The sequence below is a fragment of the Vigna unguiculata genome, chromosome 8 (genome assembly GCF_037176805.1).
Source record: "Vigna unguiculata cultivar grain cowpea cultivar isolate G323 ecotype 2 chromosome 8, ASM3717680v1, whole genome shotgun sequence".
Lineage (NCBI taxonomy): Eukaryota > Viridiplantae > Streptophyta > Magnoliopsida > Fabales > Fabaceae > Vigna > Vigna unguiculata.
This window is the reverse complement of record NC_140799.1, coordinates 37,190,618-37,210,135: the sequence shown is the minus strand read 5'-3', so window position 1 is coordinate 37,210,135 and position 19,518 is coordinate 37,190,618. Positions and strand designations below refer to the sequence as shown.

At 35.1% G+C, this 19,518-nt stretch overlaps 3 protein-coding genes and 1 pseudogene across 3 annotated transcripts; all 4 read right to left on the bottom strand.

Moving 5' to 3' along the window:
• Window positions 1-567: 567 nt before the first annotated feature.
• LOC114193998 (putative LRR receptor-like serine/threonine-protein kinase At3g47570) lies at window positions 568-989 on the bottom strand. The gene has a single exon (XM_028084016.2). The coding sequence runs from the start codon at window positions 919-921 to the stop codon at window positions 628-630; it is 294 nt and encodes a 97-aa protein (XP_027939817.2). The 5' UTR covers window positions 922-989; the 3' UTR covers window positions 568-627.
• Window positions 990-1,061: 72 nt separating this feature from the next.
• On the bottom strand, window positions 1,062-3,796 carry LOC146884451 (uncharacterized; annotated as a pseudogene).
• Window positions 3,797-9,880: 6,084 nt separating this feature from the next.
• LOC114195517 (uncharacterized) lies at window positions 9,881-13,125 on the bottom strand. The gene is made up of 2 exons (XM_085665525.1): window positions 10,428-13,125; window positions 9,881-10,314 (listed from the first exon to the last, which is right to left on the bottom strand). Exons 1-2 carry the CDS (start codon window positions 13,123-13,125, stop codon window positions 9,959-9,961), a joined length of 3,054 nt encoding a protein of 1,017 aa, XP_085521651.1. The 3' UTR covers window positions 9,881-9,958.
• A 2,519-nt stretch (window positions 13,126-15,644) lies between these two features.
• On the bottom strand, window positions 15,645-18,230 carry LOC114195132 (uncharacterized). The gene is made up of 2 exons (XM_085665990.1): window positions 16,332-18,230; window positions 15,645-16,229 (listed from the first exon to the last, which is right to left on the bottom strand). Exons 1-2 carry the CDS (start codon window positions 18,228-18,230, stop codon window positions 15,645-15,647), a joined length of 2,484 nt encoding a protein of 827 aa, XP_085522116.1.
• Window positions 18,231-19,518: the final 1,288 nt, after the last annotated feature.

Here is a 19,518-nt window from a genome sequence, read left to right as displayed (position 1 = left end):
AATTAATTTAAATTTTTTTTCCTTTTCAATTTTTTTAAAAATATTTTTAAATTTTATCAACTACTTTTCGTTAATATTTGCAAATTTTATAAATGTTCTGGTTCTAATCAAATTTTATTTGGTACTGTAATTTGAAATGTATATAATTATAATTTTTTTTTCTAAATATTTGATATTGAAGAAACAACTCTCATTCTAATATTCAATGTTTGATAATTACATATATCTTTCATCGTAATTCTTTATTATTTTATAAAAAAATAATTAATTAATATTAAAATAATAAAAAAGTGGTTGCTACCGTTATTTAGTAGGAATAAAGATGAGAAAAAAATATGATACATGCGACTTTTTTTTTTTCAATATGGAAAGTATAAATATAAGTATAGAGCAGATATAACTTGGAAATAAACCGGACCATGGACAGTAAAAAGAATTTGAAAACAAAGATTTTCGGTTTTAGGAAACACATATATAAATATTTTCTGTCTGAAGGTCTTTTTTTCAAAGCCTTTTTCATTATTGAACAACAAATTACACCACTAGGCAGAAACTGAAGAAGTTGAAAGGAGATTAACACGTGAAAGAAAACATACAAGTGATGGACGAAGACTTAAAAAATTGTAACTATTGACTCAGTGACAGTTTCTCTTTGATTGTGTCCAACTCCAGTACCACATCTTTTATGTCCATTCGCTCAACAACTAATTCTGCACAACATCTAACTCCAATCCTAACTAAGTCAACCAAACACTCCCTAATTTCTGTTTCCATCACCCTTCTTCCTTCTTCACCAGTTTGCACAAGCAAACGTGAATCCACAATCTCAGTGATTCCTTCTGGAATTGCCACTTGGCAGAATTTGTGTAGGCTTACACCCTCACCAAACATTGCATCTGTTGGTCTCCTTCCTGTCACCATTTCCAACACAAGAATTCCATAGCTGTAGATATCTCCTTTAGTTGATACTCCACACCCTGTTCCGTACTCTGTTTCCACACAATTTTTTATCACAACAAATTAAATACATACATATATATACTGATGTTGCCACTGGGTAATTAAAAAAGCAGAGGTAACCATTTTAAAGGATAGAGAAGCATTGCACCTGGTGGAACATATCCAATGGTTCCTCTAATTGCAGAGGAACTAACTTGATCTCTGCTGGAATTTCCCGTCGCCACATGAAGGAGTCTTGCTAACCCAAAATCACCCAAGTGAGCAACCATGTCATCATCAAGAAGAACGTTGCTTGGCTTAATATCACAGTGAACTACGGCTTCCTCAGAATCATGATGAAGATAATCCAATGCATTAGCAACGTCAAGAGCAATATTTACCACAAGATCAAGGTTGAGACTCAAATTTCTAGATTTGGGCTCTACTTTGTCGTGCAGCAAACTTTCTAGACTGCCATTAGGCATGAACTCGAGAACTATAGCCTTGAAATCTTTACCGTTATAATCAATACTTGAACAACAAGTCAAGATGTTGACAAGATTCCGATGCATGATCCTTCCTAGAGCCTTGCACTCAGCTGCGAAGCTCTTTGACGCCCCAACTGTTTCAAGATTCAATACCTTCACAGCAACAGGTGTTTCGAAAGGGAGAAGATATCCACTATATACAGAACCAAAGCCTCCAGACCCTACCAAATTGGATGATGAAAATCCATTGGTTGCGTTATGCAGATCTCCATAAGAAACCTTTACGTACTTATTTTCAGGAGAACATGAAGTTGATGGTGTTTTGGGCCTTTTCCTGAACAAATAGATGCTGATAAACACTGTCAAAGCAACCAAACACATTCCAACTTCAATTGCAACGATGAGAATGAGTTTCTTTCTAAAAGACCACTTGTGTTTCTTTGAGGGCAACTTAGAGCATGCAGGAAGCTTCAGTTGAGGTATCCCTCCACAGAGATCCTTATTTCCAATGATTGAAATTACTGTAACATTATTAAAGACTCCCCCTATGGGAACCTCACCATAAAGATGGTTAAAAGACAAGTTCAAAGTATACAAAAAAGTCAGATTTTGTAGTTCAATAGGGATTGTGCTTGAGAAGTTGTTGTTAGAAAGGTCTAGGATTTCCAGGGATCGTAAGGAGCCCAAGAACAAAGGTATGCTTCCCCGGAAGAAGTTTTTCTGCAGCAAGAGTTTGGTTAATGCGGAACAAGCTGCAAGTTCAAGAGGAATTTCACCAGACAACCTGTTTTCGTATAGATATAGTACGGAAAGGTGCGTCAAGTTTCCAATTTCTAAAGGAATGGAGCCAGTGAAAGAATTGTTGGATAAGTCAAGATTTATCAAATCTTCTAGATTGCCAAATGTTTGGCTAGGAATATCACCACTTAAGTTATTGTCGGAAACTCCAAATGACTGCATGCGTGTGCAGTGTTTGAGACTTAATGGAATGCTTCCTTTCAATTTATTGGTGTGCAGATAAAGTTCAGACAACATAGTAAGATTGCTGATGGCAGTAGGAATATTACCAGACAATTTGTTTTCTTGCAGGGCCAATCTTACTAGATTTTTAAGCCTTCCAATTGAATCTGGAATAGTTCCCTCCAGATAATTGTCTATCATGATTAAGTCGGTTAAACCGATTAGCTGCCCAATTCCTTCAGGTATCGTTCCAGTTATTTGATTAGACTCCATACTGAGCGAAGTGAGATTGGTAGAAAAATTGCCAATAAGATCTGGCAACACACCACCAAATTCATTCGAACCCAAAAAAAGTATCTTCAATCGAGTACAATTGGTTAAAGAGGAAAGGAAATCTAAATCTTGAGCTCTCCCACTTCCAAATCTATTATCAAAAATGCTAAACGCCTTAAGTTTAGTTAAGCTTCCCAAAGTGGGATGAATTTGCCCACTGAAACCATTTAAGGAGATATCAAACGCTTGCAATCCGGTGATGTTGGATATTGAAGACGGGAAAGCCCCATTCAACTGGTTATCTCCAACAAAGAATGCTCTAAGGTTTGGAAAAGCAAGTTGCATTTTTGATGGAAGAGTACCAGATAACCGGTTTACCCCGAGAACAAAAATTTGAATATTGGAAAGGTTATAAAGAGAATCAGGCACTACTCCTGAAAAATTATTTAAACCAAGATTCAGCTCCTTCAAATTTGATAATCGGCCCAAAACATGTGGTATACTTCCCACCAAATGATTTCTTGCCACTGTGATATTTTGGAGCGATGAAAGATTCCCCAAGGAAGATGGGACAGTACCAACTAGATCATTGGCACCAAGAAGCAACTTATTAAGCCGTGTCATGGATCCAAGTCCGAACCAGGAGGGAAGTTTTCCATTGAGTTTGTTGTACAACAAGTTAATGACCTCAAGTTTAGAGCAGTAGAAAGGTGTACAGGAATCTGACCATTTAGACTGTTGTGGCTCAAGTCAAGAACCTGCAACCTCTTTAATCGACCAATTTGTGCGGGAATTTCCCCATACAAGTTGATGTTGGAAAGAATGAGGGTTGTGAGGAAGCTTAGATTTCCCAAAGATGGTCCAAGAGTGCCACCCCAGTTTTCATTTTCCAAGTGCAAGACAGAGACTCTCATGTGACGATGTCCGCATGTAACACCCTGCCACTCACAGAAATGCAGAGAGTTGTTCCATGATGGAAGAGCATTGGCGACTCCATTGGTAAGCTTATGCTTCAAAGCAAGTAAAGCCAGCTTGTCACTCTCTGAACTCAAAGAGAGAGCAACTGTATGTGGCATCATGTACACTAAGTTCTGTGAAACAACACTGAGAAGAAACATGAATAGAATTACAGCCATTGTTTTGCATAAAGGATGTGGTCTTATGTTTTTTATCTGCATCCTTAAAATCATGTTTAAGAAATCTATAGCGTATGTTGGATGTTGAAGCACGTGTAATTTTATATGAAAGCTACTTGGTATACTATTGATTTTGCATCTTCCAAAAGATGGACGCGGTTTCCTATATTATTGGGTGTGCTTCCAAAAGCAATGTTCAAATCAGTCGCAGTCACTACATAACTTGAACTGTAGACTTATTGAAACTTAACGGTAGATTTGCTAAATTTACTTTGACTTTTGAGATGACTGATGTCGAATTACTTAAGTAAATTCAATTCCATTATTATTTTTAAGATGCCATGTAAGTAAATGCAATGTAGCTATGTTTACAAATAATTAAAAGACGCAGGAAGAAATGTTTTAGTTTTACTTGTGTTAACAGTTGTAATTGAAGATGATATAGAATTTATATTTGTAACTAGACTCAAAAATTTCTAAGTGGATTCTGTCATAGTGAGAAACACCAAAGAAAAATTGATGCATTTTGTCCCGTTAATGTAAAATATGGCTTTATTCTATTGTTTGACATCAATCCTTGTCGTTCATATTGACATTGCCCTGCCTTATGGAAAGTGCCAACTTGAATGATTCTTTATCTCTTGAGTGGGGATTGGAGGCAGTGGAAGACGGGGTGTTAAAATGGACCCAGGAATGTCAATTATACCCTAAAAGTTTATTAAAAAATTACACTTAAAAGAGTTAAATGTCTATATTATGAATATAAGTGAATGATAACTGTATTCACCAAACATAAAGAGCTAAAAGAAAAAGAGAACAAAACAATTTTAGAGTTTTACTTCAGTGAAATTTCAAATATGATTGAAAAACAATACATGCATTACTCATGATATTGAATGTATTTTTTTTCCCTAAAAAAGTGTCTTCTATATATAGTAAAGATTCATTAAACAAACTATTATTTGGATCATAATAATTTTGTAACGGATAAAGAATCAAAACAAATTTTATAACGGATCATAATATTATTGTACAACAGCTAGTATTTTTCAATAAATAATTTTAATCACAAAATTAATATTATATTTAAATATATAAATTTATGTTAATTAAAGTATACTATGATAAATATTTTTAATATGCGATTTTTTTTTCAATGAAAATATTTATGATTGATGTATAATATTTTAAATAAAACAAATAAATTTATTTGTAGTGTTTTTTATTTAGGTTAGGGTTTATGATTTTTCAGTTTAAATGCATTGATTCAAAGTTATATATAAAAAACAAAAATATTTGTAATGCTACACTCATTACAAATTAGGTGAGTGTATGAGATTTAAACGAAAATTCTATTAACTTTATTACATAATAATCTTCTAACATTACAATTTAAATATAATGAATAGTAGATTTGAGGAAGTTAAAATGAGTGGATTTGAGAAGAAAAAAGAAAATGTAAGAATAAAGTTGTTTAGATTAAAAGATTTGGAATGAAAGTAAGATTATAGAAGTTACCGAATGTGATAAATTTAATAAATTAAAAAATATATTTTAATTGATAAAAATAAAATTATTATTATTTATATTTACTACTATTATATTTTATTTATTATGGCTACTATTATTTATTTTTTCAATATTATTATTATTATTTAATTTAGTGTGTTTTATTTGATTTTAATATTTTACCAATCTTTACTGTAAGGCCCCTTTTATTTCTGCCATCTTAATCTTTAGGGCTGCCCTACAGCAGTGGGCCTAAAAGGCTGGCCCATGATATAAGAACCCTTCGTGTTGTCCTAATTCCATATTTCATTCACTTTCAGAAAAGAACCAGCCGTCATCCCCTTGCTCTCACGGGCGCTCTGCTAGGGTTAGGGTTCTACCGTCTTCGAGCTAGTTCGAAGTTGTTTTCCTACTCCATGTAAGTGTTGTGGCAAGCCCATACTTGTTTCTATTGCTCATTTCGTTCTTTTCCCAGCTAGGGTTCCTAGTGACCATATCGTGCTTCTGTTCAGCCATCTTTTCAGCTCTTACGTTCGCTCTTTGAGTTGTTGTGCTCGTGTGTTCGGTATAAAGGGCGCGTCGAGTCGTTTTGCTAGCTATTCCTAGGTAAGGGAAGCTAGAACCCTACTGTCTGATACCATGTTGTTAGTTTTGATGGTGTTCTGTAATTTTTCGAGTGTATGTGCGACTGTGAGTGTATGGCATGATTTGGGTTGTTGTTTAGACATGAACTGTGTTGAGTACAGCGAAGATCAGTGGCGAGATCTGTTAATCTCGCCCAAGCGAGTCAGTCTCGCCTAAGCGAGATGAACAGGAAGCTCGCCTAGGACTTTTGCGCGAAAGGCCGCCTAGGCGACCAGCTCAACGTTTTGAGCGAACGAGCACCTCGCCCAGGCGAGAGGGATCTCGCTTAAGCGAGATCCCGTGCGTGCTCCTGCCCCCTTTTTGAGCCCTCGCCTAGGCGAAGAGGGACTCGCCTGAGCGAGCACGTCTCGCTTGAGCGAGACCCTTCAGCCCTGAGCGAGGGGCTGGGCGAGGCAGTGTGCTGTTTGGATGTTTGGTTGTTCCTGGATGGTTAGTATTGGTTTGGAAATGAATGGGATAACGAGAAATATGTATATAATGGGATGTTATGTATGCTTGGCATGATTCGTGAATTTGCGTATGACGGGTTGGGTATGATCTTGGCATGTGAAATGAATGAGCTGGAACCAAAGGAATACGGTATTGACATGAGACGAGACCCTAGACTCATGGGATGGTGATGATCAGATGTGTGGATTCAAAATTGATGCGTATGAGGAATAAATCTCATGGATGGGTATGGAATTGTAAACATGATTTTGATGTTCTCCTATTATTGTTTTATAAATGTTGGTCCGGGTCAGCGTGTAATTCCTTGGGGTCTCTAGGTGAGACCTCCGGGGGTACGCTTCAGTGGTCGGGACGTAATTTCATGGCCCCTGTTAGTGGGTGTCCATGGTGGTGCCCCATCTGTATAACTAGGTAAGGATTCAAGGTAAGGACTGCATCTTGACACTCTAAGGGGCCAGTTAGTCTCACTTAGAGCGGACTGACTCCTGTGGTGAGAGTAGCAGGAGGTCTGAAATTCATTAAGGGCTAACCTTGTGGTGAGAGAAATTTGATTCATCGTAACACTTGTAACACATAGCTCAGGATCGAGCAGCTCAGGGTCGAGCAGAGGTATCCATCACAAGTGCAAGCATTCGCTGAATCTGACCAAGTTATACGTATCCGGATGAGTCGAGTCGAGTCGTAGTGTATTAAATGAGGAGTCATAACATGTTTGGTTGTTATATGGATATGAGATGATGAAAATATATTTGACTGTATGATGAATATGTTGTTGGCTTTAGCTTACCCGTTTTGTTGCATGGTTGTATTGTATGTGGTTGTTCTTCTTGCGATGATCATCAATTTGATTGATGGGAGCAGATGGACGAAGTTCTCATGGTCAACAAGGGAATGGCGAGTCCGCTGCTTAGCCATATGGGCTGGAGTTGTTCTATTCACTATTTCTTTAGGGCTACGACCCCTGTATCGTTTTATGCTTTCGTACTCTACACTCTTTGTTAGGATTGTATATGGTTTATGTTGGCATCGTGGTGTGCCCAGGTTGTAGGGGTTGTGTTGAGGACCCCAAGACTACGCTACTATACTTTTATCGCGTGACGTTTCCTTTAATTTCGTCTAATAATTAAATGGGACGTTACATTTACCACAAGGTGTTACTCCCAATTTCATTGAGGTCCATATTCATAAAATATATTTGCATGCTGATGCATAATAAAATCGGGTCTGATAATAGAAAATATTCTCTTCAAGTAAAATCAGTATACCCTCTTTGTAAGAGTCTTGCTTAATTGTTGGAAAAAAGAAACATTTAATTATAAATTATAATGTGACAGATAAAATAAAGTCATATATCTGCATGCCAAATAAAAACTTCAGGTCACATACTCCCATAATCTATTTTTTATGGAGAATTCCCTTCAACTATTTATGGTAGGCATTTATGAGGTGTTATAATGGAGAGATAAGGGGTTGAATAATAAAGAAGAAAAATCATATTTTGACTCACATTTTGTATCATGTGGCTTAGTGTGGAGCATTGAGTAATGTAAATGCTAAGTCACGTCTCAGGAAGTACAAAATGAGAATCAAAATATCATTATCCAATCAAGAATAAACTTTAAAGGCGAATAACGAAATTAAATAGAACATTAAGAAACAATAAAAATAAAGGGGAAACTTAGATGTTAGAAAAAAGACGAGGATAAAGGGGCTAATAATGCTAAGAGAAGAAAAATTACTGATGCTTTGGTTAATGATCTTAAATTTATTATGTTTTTAAGAGTTTTTATATATTTTTTCTTATGCAAATATCACGAATAATATACTATTATTTTTAAAATAAATATATAAATGTAACATATACATATCTTATTTGATATACATATCCTATCCATACAACATAACAATTATTTTATTCATCATTTCAACTCAAAAAGATATCCTATCATTAAGAAATTAAGTTAAATAAAAAATTTTAAATTAGTAAAAAGAAGGAACCCTTCAACTTTAGCTTCATCAAAAAATTCTAGCGTTAAGTTATTATAATTTAAAAAATGCATGATGATTCCTTCTTAAAACCAACTAAGTTAGCAAAGTAATAATTAATTAATAATTTTCCTGTTTATTTTAAAAATAGAATTGTTCTTGTTTTAGTTATTTTTAGACATTTATTATCTATCACTATATATAAAGATGATTTCCTTTTTTTTATAATTAGACATAAAGATGATTCATTTTTTGTCCACAATTACTTATTTCTAATTTATCCTTTACGATATAATTATTTATTTTTTTAAAAAAAATTAACAATTATTTTTACATATTTTCTACAAAATTATTCTAACAGTTATATTTTATTTTTTACATTCATTAACGGTTATTTTCATTTCTTCTCTCTATTATTTCACTTTATTATTAATAAATATAAATTTATTAATATAATATCCTATATATATATATATATATATATATATATATATATAGGATAATGATATTTTAACCTTTTTTTTTTACTCACTCTTAATACACTACTTCAATTACCATTAAATAATCTATTTTAATTCTTTTTAGTGATTTTTAATCATGTAATATGATGATATAATGGTGATTAAAGTACTGAGCTAGAAGAAGTAGGTCAAAAATAATTGGTTAAAGTATTGCTATCCATATATATTTAAAAAAAGTGTAACCCGCAACGGTGTTTACCTAGTTTAGACAGATTGTGGTTCCCTATGGTTATAATCATATTTTTTATATATGTGTTATGGTCATTGAGAGATTGTGGTCGGCATATATATGGTTATATGACATTAGTCTTACACATATAAGACCTTAGACAGCACTTTAACCCCAAAACCTTAAGGCAATGTTGTTATGGGTCTTTATTCTTATACAGTGTTTAACTTTGTCTTTTCTATCAAATGTGAGACTTTGACTCACACTTGGACTATTCCCAACACTTTGATATTCAGGATTGAGCTCTCATGGACCAACCATACCTATTATTGGTAATTTTATCTCACATATTTTTCTTTATGATCTTTTATTTGTTTAGTTACATTAATATTCAACCGTTATATTATTCCATTTTCAAATAAAGATACGAGAAGTTGCACACTCTTATTTTTTTTTCTTAATCAAGTAACAAATGTCCTTAAAATTAAAAGGATTTACATTTCCTTTTCTTTAACATTAAATAAAAATGTGCACATTATAATTATATCATTTCAAAATAAAATAACAAATAAACCGTGTTTGAATAATTCAAAATTGGACCATGGCAAATAAAAATATATAAATACAAATATAGGGCAGATACAAATCGGAAATAAATTGGACCCTGGGCAACAAAATGAATTTCAAAGCATAGATTTCTTAGCTTTTAGGAAATACGTAAAAATGTGTTCTATCTCAAGGTCTTTCTTTCAAAGCCTTTCTCATTATTGAACAACAAATTACACCACGAAGCAGAACAGGAAGTTGAAAGGAGATTAACATGTGGAAGAGAAAAGATACAAGTGATGGAGGTAAGACTTAAGAAAAAATGTAACTAGTGACTCAGTGACACAGCCTCTGTTTGATTGAGTGCAGTTCCAGTACCACATCTTTTATGTCCATTCGATCAACAGCTAATTCTGCAGAACATTCAACTCCAATCCTTGCTAAGCCCACCAAACACTCCCTAATTTTTATTTCCATCATCCTTCTTCCTTCTTCAACAACTGGTACAAGCAAACGTGAATCTGCTATCTCAGTGATCCCTTCTGGAATTGCCATTTCGCAGAATTTGTGTAGACTTGCACCTTCACCAAACATTGCATCTGTTGGTCTCCTCCCTGTCACCATCTCTAACACAAGAATTCCGTAGCTGTACATATCTCCTTTAGTTGATACTCGACAACCTGTTCCGTACTCTGTTTCCACCACCATTTTTATCACAACAAATTAAAATACATATATACTGATGTTGCCTCCGGGTATTCAAAAAGCAGAGGTAGTCATTTTAAAGGATAGAGAAGAACTGTACCTGGTGGAACATATCCAATGGTTCCTCTAATTGCAGAGGAACTAACTTGATCTCTGCTGGAATGTCCCGTTGCCACATGAACGAGTCTTGCTAACCCAAAATCACCCAAGTGAGCAACCATGTCATCATCAAGAAGAACGTTGCTTGGCTTAATATCACAGTGAACTATAGCTTCCTCAGAACCATGATGAAGATAATCCAATGCATTAGCAACGTCAAGAGCAATATTTACCACAAGATCAAGGTTGACACTTAAATTTCTCGACTCGGGCTCAACGTTGTCGTGCAGCAAACTTTCTAGACTGCCATTAGGCATGAACTCGAAAACTATAGCCTTGAAATCTTTACCGTTATAATCAATACTTGAGCAACAAGTCAAGATGTTGAGAAGATTCCGATGCATGATCCTTCCTAGAGCCTTGCACTCAGCTGCGAAACTCTTTGATGCACCACCTCTTTCAAGATTCAATACCTTCACAGCAACAGGTGTTTCGAAAGGGAGAAGAGATCCACTATATACAGAACCAAAGCCTCCCGAACCTACCAAATTGGATGAAGAAAATCCATTGGTTGCTTTATGCAGATCTCCATAAGAAACCTTCACGTACTTGTTTTTATGAGAACATGAAGTCGATGGTGTTTTGGGTGTTATGGGCCTTTTCCTGAACAAATAAATGCTGATAAACAGTGTTGAAGTAACCAAACCCACGCCAACGACAATTGCAATGATGAGGATGAGTTTCTCTTTAAAAGACCACTTGTGTTTCTTTGAGGACAACTTAGAGCATGCAGGAAGCTTCAGTTGAGGTATGCCACCACAGAGATCCTTATTTCCAATGAGTGAAATTGCTGTAACATTATTAAAGACACCCCCTGTGGGAACCTCACCATAAAGATGGTTAAAAGACAAGTTCAAAGCATTCAAATAACTCAACTTTTGTAGTTCAACAGGGATTGTGCTTGAGAAGTTATTGTTAGAAAGGTCTAGGAATTCAAGGGATCCTAAAGAGCCCAAGAACGACGGTATGCTTCCGCGGAAGAAGTTACTCTCCAATGCAAGCTCTGTTAACCCGTAACAAGCGCCAAGCTCTTGGGGTAATTCACCAGACAATTTGTTTCCATGAAGATACAAACCGGAAAGGTGCTTCAAGTTTCCAAAGTCTGAAGGGATGGAACCAGTGAAAGAATTGTAGGATAAGTCAAGCTTTGTCAAACCTTCAAAATTGCCAAAGGTTTGATTAGGGATATCCCCATTCAAGTTGTTGGTGGAAACATCAATTGACTGCATTCGCATGCAGTATTTGAGGCTTAATGGAACGCCTCCAACAAATCCATTTGTGTGCAGATCAAGTTCAGACAACATAGTAAGATTGCCAATGGCAGTAGGAATATTACCAGACAATTTGTTTTCTCCTAGGTTTAATCGTACTAGATTTTTAAGCCTTACAATTGAATCTGGAACAGTTCCCACTAGATAATTATTTTCCATGGTGATATCGGCCAAACTGATTAGCTGCCAAATTCCTTCAGGTATCGTTCCAGATATTTGATTCGACCCCATAGTAAGAATACTCAGATAGGTAGAAAAATTGCCGATAAGACGTGGCACTGCACCACCAAATCCATTTCCATCCAAACGAAGTATGCGCAAATGAGTACAATTTGTTAATGATGAAAGGAAATCCAAATCACGAGCTCTCCCACTTCCAAAACTATTGTAAGCAATGTTAAACCTTTGAAGTTTATTTAAGGTTCCGAAAGTGGGAGGAATTGGCCCACTAAAACCATTCGAGGCGATATCAAACGCTTGCAATCCGGTGATGTTGGATACTGAAGACGGGAATGTTCCACTGAACTGGTTCCCTCCAAACAAAAAGGCTCGAAGGTTTGGAAAACCAAGTTGCATTTTTGATGGAAGAATACCAGACAACTGGTTTACCGCGAGAGAAAGAATTTGAATATTAGAAAGATTATAAAGAGAATCAGGGACTACTCCTGACAAACTATTTAAAGCCAGATTCAGTTTTTTCAAATTTGATAATTGACCCAAAACATGTGGTATACTTCCCACCAAATGATTTCTAGCAACTGAGATATTTTGAAGGGATGAAAGATTCCCCAAGGAAGGTGGGATGGTACCAACTAGATCATTGGCACCAAGAGACAACTTTTTTAGCCGTGTCATGGATCCACTTCCAAACCAGGAGGGAATTTTTCCAGTGAGTTTATTTTCCAACAAGCCAATGGCCTCAAGTTTAGAGCAGTTGGCAAGGTGTATAGGAATCTGACCATTTAGGTTGTTGTGGCTCAAATCAAGAAGCTGCAACCTCTTTAGTTGTCCAATTTGTGTGGGAATTTCCCCATACAAGTTGATGTTGTAAAGAATGAGGGTTGTGAGGAAGCTTAGATTTCCCAAAGATGGTCCAAGAGTGCCACCCCATGTTTGATTTTCCAAGTGCAAGACGGAGACTCTCATGTGGCGTTGTCCGCATGCAACACCCTTCCACTCACAGACATGCAAAGAGCTGTTCCACGATGGAAGAGCATTGGCGACTCCATTGGTAAGCTTAAGCTTCAAAGCAAGTAAAGCCTGCTTGTCACTCTCTGAACTCAAAGAGAGAGCAACTGTACGTGGCATCATGTGCACTAAGTTGTGTGAAACAACACTGAGAAGGAACATGAATAGAATAACAGCCATTGTTTTGCACAAAGTAGGATGTGGTCTTACGTTGGAGTTGAAGTAGTTGTAATGTTTGGATGAAAGCTACTGGGGGACCATTGCCTTTGCATCATCCAAAAGATGGACGCGGTTTCTTATGGTACTGGGCGTGCTTCCAAAACTACACTTCAAATCAGTCAGCCATTACACATAACCTGGACTTAAGACTTACTACACATTGGTTGAATTTTTCTCCCCTGGACAATCAATGACTTTAGTTGTAGAAACTTAACGGTAGATTTGCTAAGTTTACTTTGACTTTTGAGATGACTGATGTCGAATTACTTAAGTAAATTCAGTTCCATCATTATTTTTAAGATGCCATGTCAGTAAATTCTGTTGGGTTTATATATTGATGTGACATGGGTCATAGGTTTGTAGTCATTGAAATTATAGTCATTGAAAGATTGTGTATCACATTATAGTCTTACACATATAAAGCCTTTGACATGGTTTTAATCCCAAAACCTTAAGACAATGGACTGTTGGGTTAAGACAACGGTAGTATGAATCTTTATTTTTATATAGTGTTTAATTTTTTCTATTCTATCTAGTGTGAGACTTTGGCTCACACTTTGACTATTCCGGACAAATTCAAATTCAATGTAGCTATGTTTACAAATAATTAAAAGACGCAGGAAGAAATGTTTTAGTTTTACTTGTGTTAAAAGGTGTAATTGAAGATGATATAGAATTTGTATTTGTAACTAGACTAAAAAATTTCTAAGTGGATTCTGTCATAGTTTGAAACACCAAAAAAAAAATTGATGAATTTTGTCCCGTTAATGTAAAACATGTCTTTATTCTATTGTTTGACATCAATCTTTGACATTCATATTGGCATTGCCCTGCCTTATGGAAAGTGCCAACTTGAATGATTCATTATCTCTTGAGTGGGGATTGGAGGCAGTGGAAGACGGGGTGTTAAAATGGACCCAAGAATGTCAATTATACCCTAAAAGTTTATTAAAAAATTACACAGAAAATAATTAAATGTGTATATTATAAATATAAGTGAATAATATAACTGTATTCACTAAACATAAAGAGCTAAAAGAAAAAGAGAACAAACCAATTTTAGAGTTTTACTTTAGTGAAATTTCAAATATGATTGAAAAACAACACATGCATTACTCATGATATTGGATGTATGTTTTTTTCCTTAAAAAAGTATCTTATATATAGTAAAGATTCATTAAACAAACTATTATTTGGATCATAATAAATTTATAATGGATAAAGAATCAAAACAAATTTTATAATGGATCATAATAATGTTATTTGGATCATAATATTAATGTACAACAACTAGTATTTTCTAATAAATAATTTCCAAGTGAGGAACTTCCAGATCTGGACCGGTGGTTGGGCGAGTAGTACTAGTTGGGTGAGCATGGGCCAGTGGCTAGGCGAGCATGGGCCAGTGGCTGGACGAGTGCTACTAGCTGGACGAGTGAGTCAGAGCTTGAAACTTGTATTTTTGAGTTAAATTGGGTGGTATTTTAGTTATCATAGAAGCTTTGTAATTATTATGAATGATGAGTATATAATATGAGATTGTTTATATGAGATTGAGTTGAGATTAGTTGATGTTACCCCAAGGAGGATTAACAGTGGTTGTGCTAGGGTATGCATTGAGGTAGGGATTGTCTTGGCAGTTATCCTGACGCTCTAATAACCATTCAAATTCTCAAGTAGAGAGGAATGGAGTATGTGGTGAGAGGAGCAGGAGGTCCTAGCCTAGAAGTTTTTTCTTGACCATAGGTATTAACGGACTTACCTTGTATGTGATAGAGTTTTCACTCTTAATCTATCACCCTACAGAGCATGAGATGTCACTACAAGTGCATAATTGACTGGATCCGACCTCAATGCATGTATCCAGATTAGTTGAGTCGTAGTTTATAAATATATATGTATGTGAATATCTGCTTGTCTGTAGTTGTTAGATATATCAATATTATATAGTTTAAGAAAATTCTTTAAAAGTCATTAGCTTACCCTTCTTCTGTGTTTCTGTCTTGTGTTGTATGTTTTCCTTTTACGATGATCACCTATTCGGTGGGAACAGTGGTGGTTATAGTTTTAGAGACACCTCTGAAGGTTGAGGAGCCATCTTTTAGGTCGGAAGGAAGTTTTCATGGAAAGTTGTTGTAAGTGGTTAGCTTGTGTTTAGAGTTAAAAATGTTTGGTATGTATAATTAATATATTTATATAGTCCGATCATTTGTAAGACAGTATTAATATACTTTATACATTTGTTTATCTATTTTGAACGCAGGTGGAATATCCTATTTTATTAGTTTTAAGTTGTTAAAATTGGATGTTACACATTGATTCAACGTTATATATCAAAAACAAAAAAAAAAATTATAATGCTACACTCATGAAAACATTCTTATATTTTTGTATACAATATAACTCATTCTTTAAATGCATAAAATGTAGAATCTAATAGTCATATATATTACATTAAAAGGACAACAATTGAAAAATAGTTAAGGAAAAGTAAAGTAATAAACTATGAAAAACGGAAAAATGTTGAGACTGAAATTTCTCGACTCGGGCTCAACGTTGTCGTGCAGCAAACTTTCTAGACTGCCATTAGGCATGAATTCAAAAACTATAGCCTTGAAATCTTTACCGTTATAATCAATACTTGAACAACAAGTCAAGATGTTGAGAAGATTCCGATGCACGATCCTTCCTAGAGCCTTGCACTCAGCTGCGAAACTCTTTGATGCCCCAACTGTTTCAAGATTCAATACTTTCACAGCTATAGGTGTCTTGAAAGGGAGAAGAGATCCACTATATACAGAACCAAAGCCTCTAGACCCTACCAAATTGGATGAAGAAAATCCATTGGTTGCTTTATGCAGTTCTCCATATGAAACCTTTACGTACTTGTTTTTAGGAGAACATGAAGTCGATGGTGTTTTGGGCCTTTTCCTGAACAAATAGATGCTGATAAACAGCGTTGAAGAAACCAAACCCACTCCAACGACAATTGCAGTGATGAGGATGAGTTTCTTTCTGAAAGACCTCTTGTGTTTCTTTGAGGGCAACTGAGAACATTCAGGAAGGTTTTGGGTTGAGAGTGGTGTCAATGTCTTATGTGGTTAGGTTCAGATCTCATTGGTGTTGTTCTCCCCAGTGAAACCCCCTCTGTAAAACTTGACAGAAAGCTTCAGTTGAGGTATTCCGCCACAGAGATCCTTATTTCCGATGAGTGAAATTGCTGTAACATTATTAAAGACACCTTCGGTGGGAACCTCACCATAAAGATGGTTAAAAGACAAGTTCAAAGTATTCAAATAACTCAACTTTTGTAATTCGACAGGGATTGTGCTTGAGAAGTTGTTGTTAGAAAGATCTAGGAATTCAAGGGATCCTAAAGAGCCCAAGAACGAAGGAATGCTTCCGCAGAAGAAGTTACTCTGCAACACAAGCTCTCTTAACCCGGAACAAGCGCCAAGCTCTTTGGGCATTTCACCAGAAAATTTGTTTCCTTGAAGATATAATACGAAAAGGTGCTTCAAGTTTCCAAACTCTGAAGGGATGGAACCAGTGAAAGAATTGTATGATAAGTCAAGATTTACCAAACCCTCCAAATTTCCAAATGTTTGATTAGGGATATCTCCATTCAAGTTGTTGGTGGAAACACCAAATGACTGCATTCGTATGCAGTATTTAAGGCTAAATGGAATGTCTCCAACGAATCTATTTGTGTGCAGATAAAGTTCAGACAACATAGTAAGATTGCCGATGGCAGTAGGAATATTACCAGACAATTTGTTTTCTTGCAGGGCCAATCTTACTAGATTTTTAAGCCTTCCAATCGAATCTGGGACAGTTCCCTCCAGATAATTATCTGCCACCACGAAGTCGATTAAACCGATTAGCTGTCCAATTTCATCAGGTATCATTCCAGATATTCGATTCAACCCCATACTAAGAGTTGTCAGGTGGGTAGAAAAATTGCCTATGAGATCTGGAACCACGCCACCAAATCCATTACCATCCAAAAGAAGTAGGCGCAATTGAGTGCAATTGGTTAATGATGAAAGGAAATCCAAATCACTGGCTCTCCCTGTTCCAAAACTGTTGTACGCAATGTGAAACGTCTGAAGTCTCTTTAAGGTTCCCAAAGTGGGAGGAATTGGTCCACTTAAACCGTTTGAGGAGATCTCAAACGCTTGCAATCCGGTGATGTTGGATATTGAAGACGGGAAAGTTCCACTGAACTGGTTCCCTCCAACCAAGAATGCTCGAAGGTTTGGAAAAGCAAGTTGCATGTTTGGTGGAAAAGTACCAGATAACCGGTTTACCCCGAAAACAAAAATTTGAATATTGGAAAGGTTATAAAGAGAATCAGGCACTACTCCTGACAAATCATTTAAACCAAGATTCAGCTCCTTCAAATTTGGTAATCGACCCAAAACATGTGGTATACTTCCCACCAAATGATTTCTTGCCACTGTGATATTTTGGAGGGATGAAAGATTCCCCAAAGAATGTGGGACAGTACCAACTAGATCATTGGCACCAAGAAGCAACTTATTAAGCCGTGTCATGGATTCAAGTCCAAACCAGGAGGGAATTTTTCCATTGAGTTTGTTGTACAACAAGTTAATGACCTCAAGTTTAGAGCAGTTGGTAAGGTGCATAGGAATCTGACCATTTAGATTGTTGTTGCTCAAGTCAAGAAGCTGCAACCTCTTTAGTCGACCAATTTGTGTCGGGATTTCACCATGCATGTTGATGTTGGAAAGAATGAGGGCTCTGAGGAAGCTTAGATTGCCCAAAGATGGTCCAAGAGTACCATTCCAGTTCTGATTTTCCAAGTGCAAGACAGAGGCTCTCATGTGGAGGCGACTGCATGTTACACCCTGCCACTCACATAAATGCAAAGAGTGGTTCCATGATGGAAGGGAATTAGGCACTCCATTGGTAAGCTTCTTCTTCAAGGCAAGCAAAGCTACCTTATCACTCTCTGAACTCAAAAGAGCGACCGTAGCTGGTGCCGTGTACACCAAGGTTTGTGAAACAACACTGAGAAGAAACAGTACTACTGTTAGAGTCATTGTTTTGCAGAGAGCAAGATACGAAGTGCATACATGAAATGTTTATCTTAGGTAACTTATTTCTTGACTAAACTTTTCTCCACTACATCACTCTTGATTTAAAAAAGAAAAAAAAGGACATTAATTTATTGACTAAACTTTTTTAATGACTAAAATCCAATGGGCTAAACTTATTTATTGACTAAACTTTTTTCCACTGTATTCACTGTTGATTTAAAAAAAATAGATATTAATTTTTCATATTTCCATAATTGGAGTCCTGGTAAAAGACAGTTGAAGAAGTGCTCTTTTTATTTTGATATATTATAAAAATATTGTTGTTAACTAGTATGATAAATAGATCGATTCATAAGTTTTAAAAAGCTGTACATGTTTAAGAACATTTTTTTTTTTCAAGAAAAGATTACTTTACAAACTTTTCAAAACAGGTTATAACAAGCTACTATTTTTATAAAAAAGAGATTACTTTTTAATTTACAGATATAGTTCACTTTTTTTGAGGTTTCACTTTAAACTAATCTATTTTTTATTTTTTACAATGAAGAACAATTCAATTTGTGTTGATCTATTTCTTACAATTAAACAAATTTAACCGTGTGCGCTTATATTAATTTATTTAGAAAAGTATTATTATTATTATTATTATTATTATTATTTTAAACAACTTTCAAAAATAAGATGTGCATATAGATTTAGATGATGTTTAGATAGTGTTCGTGCATCTAAAAAACATGTAATTCAATTTTTGCATGTGTGTTAGAGGATATATATTATCGATGAATTTATTCTATACCTAGGTTTATATTTCAAGCAAAAAAATAGCAGTCAATATGAAAGCAAAATAAAAATAACATTGCATGTTGATTTTGTCTAAAAAAGTAGCAAGAACGAGAGTTGAGAAGGATTAAAGTCCCGGTTTCTTATATGTCGTCATTCCAAAAATATATTTGTGAGTAATTTGTATATTTAAATGGTTAAATTATACTTTTTGTTTTTATTTTTATATTACTAAATTTTTAAAAATTTTATGTTCATTTCAATTACCAATTTTGTTTGGATTTATTTTGGTCTAATTAAACCTTAGACCTATCATATTTATATAAGGTATAATAAAAGAATAATTTAACTAATTAAAATATAACATATATATATATATATAAGACTAAAAAATTGATTAAAATTCTAATCTTTCAAATTTCAGATATTAAAATGAAGAAAAAAATAGAAATTAAATAAAAAAAATATTTGAAAAAAAACATAAGGCATCCTGGCTATCCTAAGTAGGGCA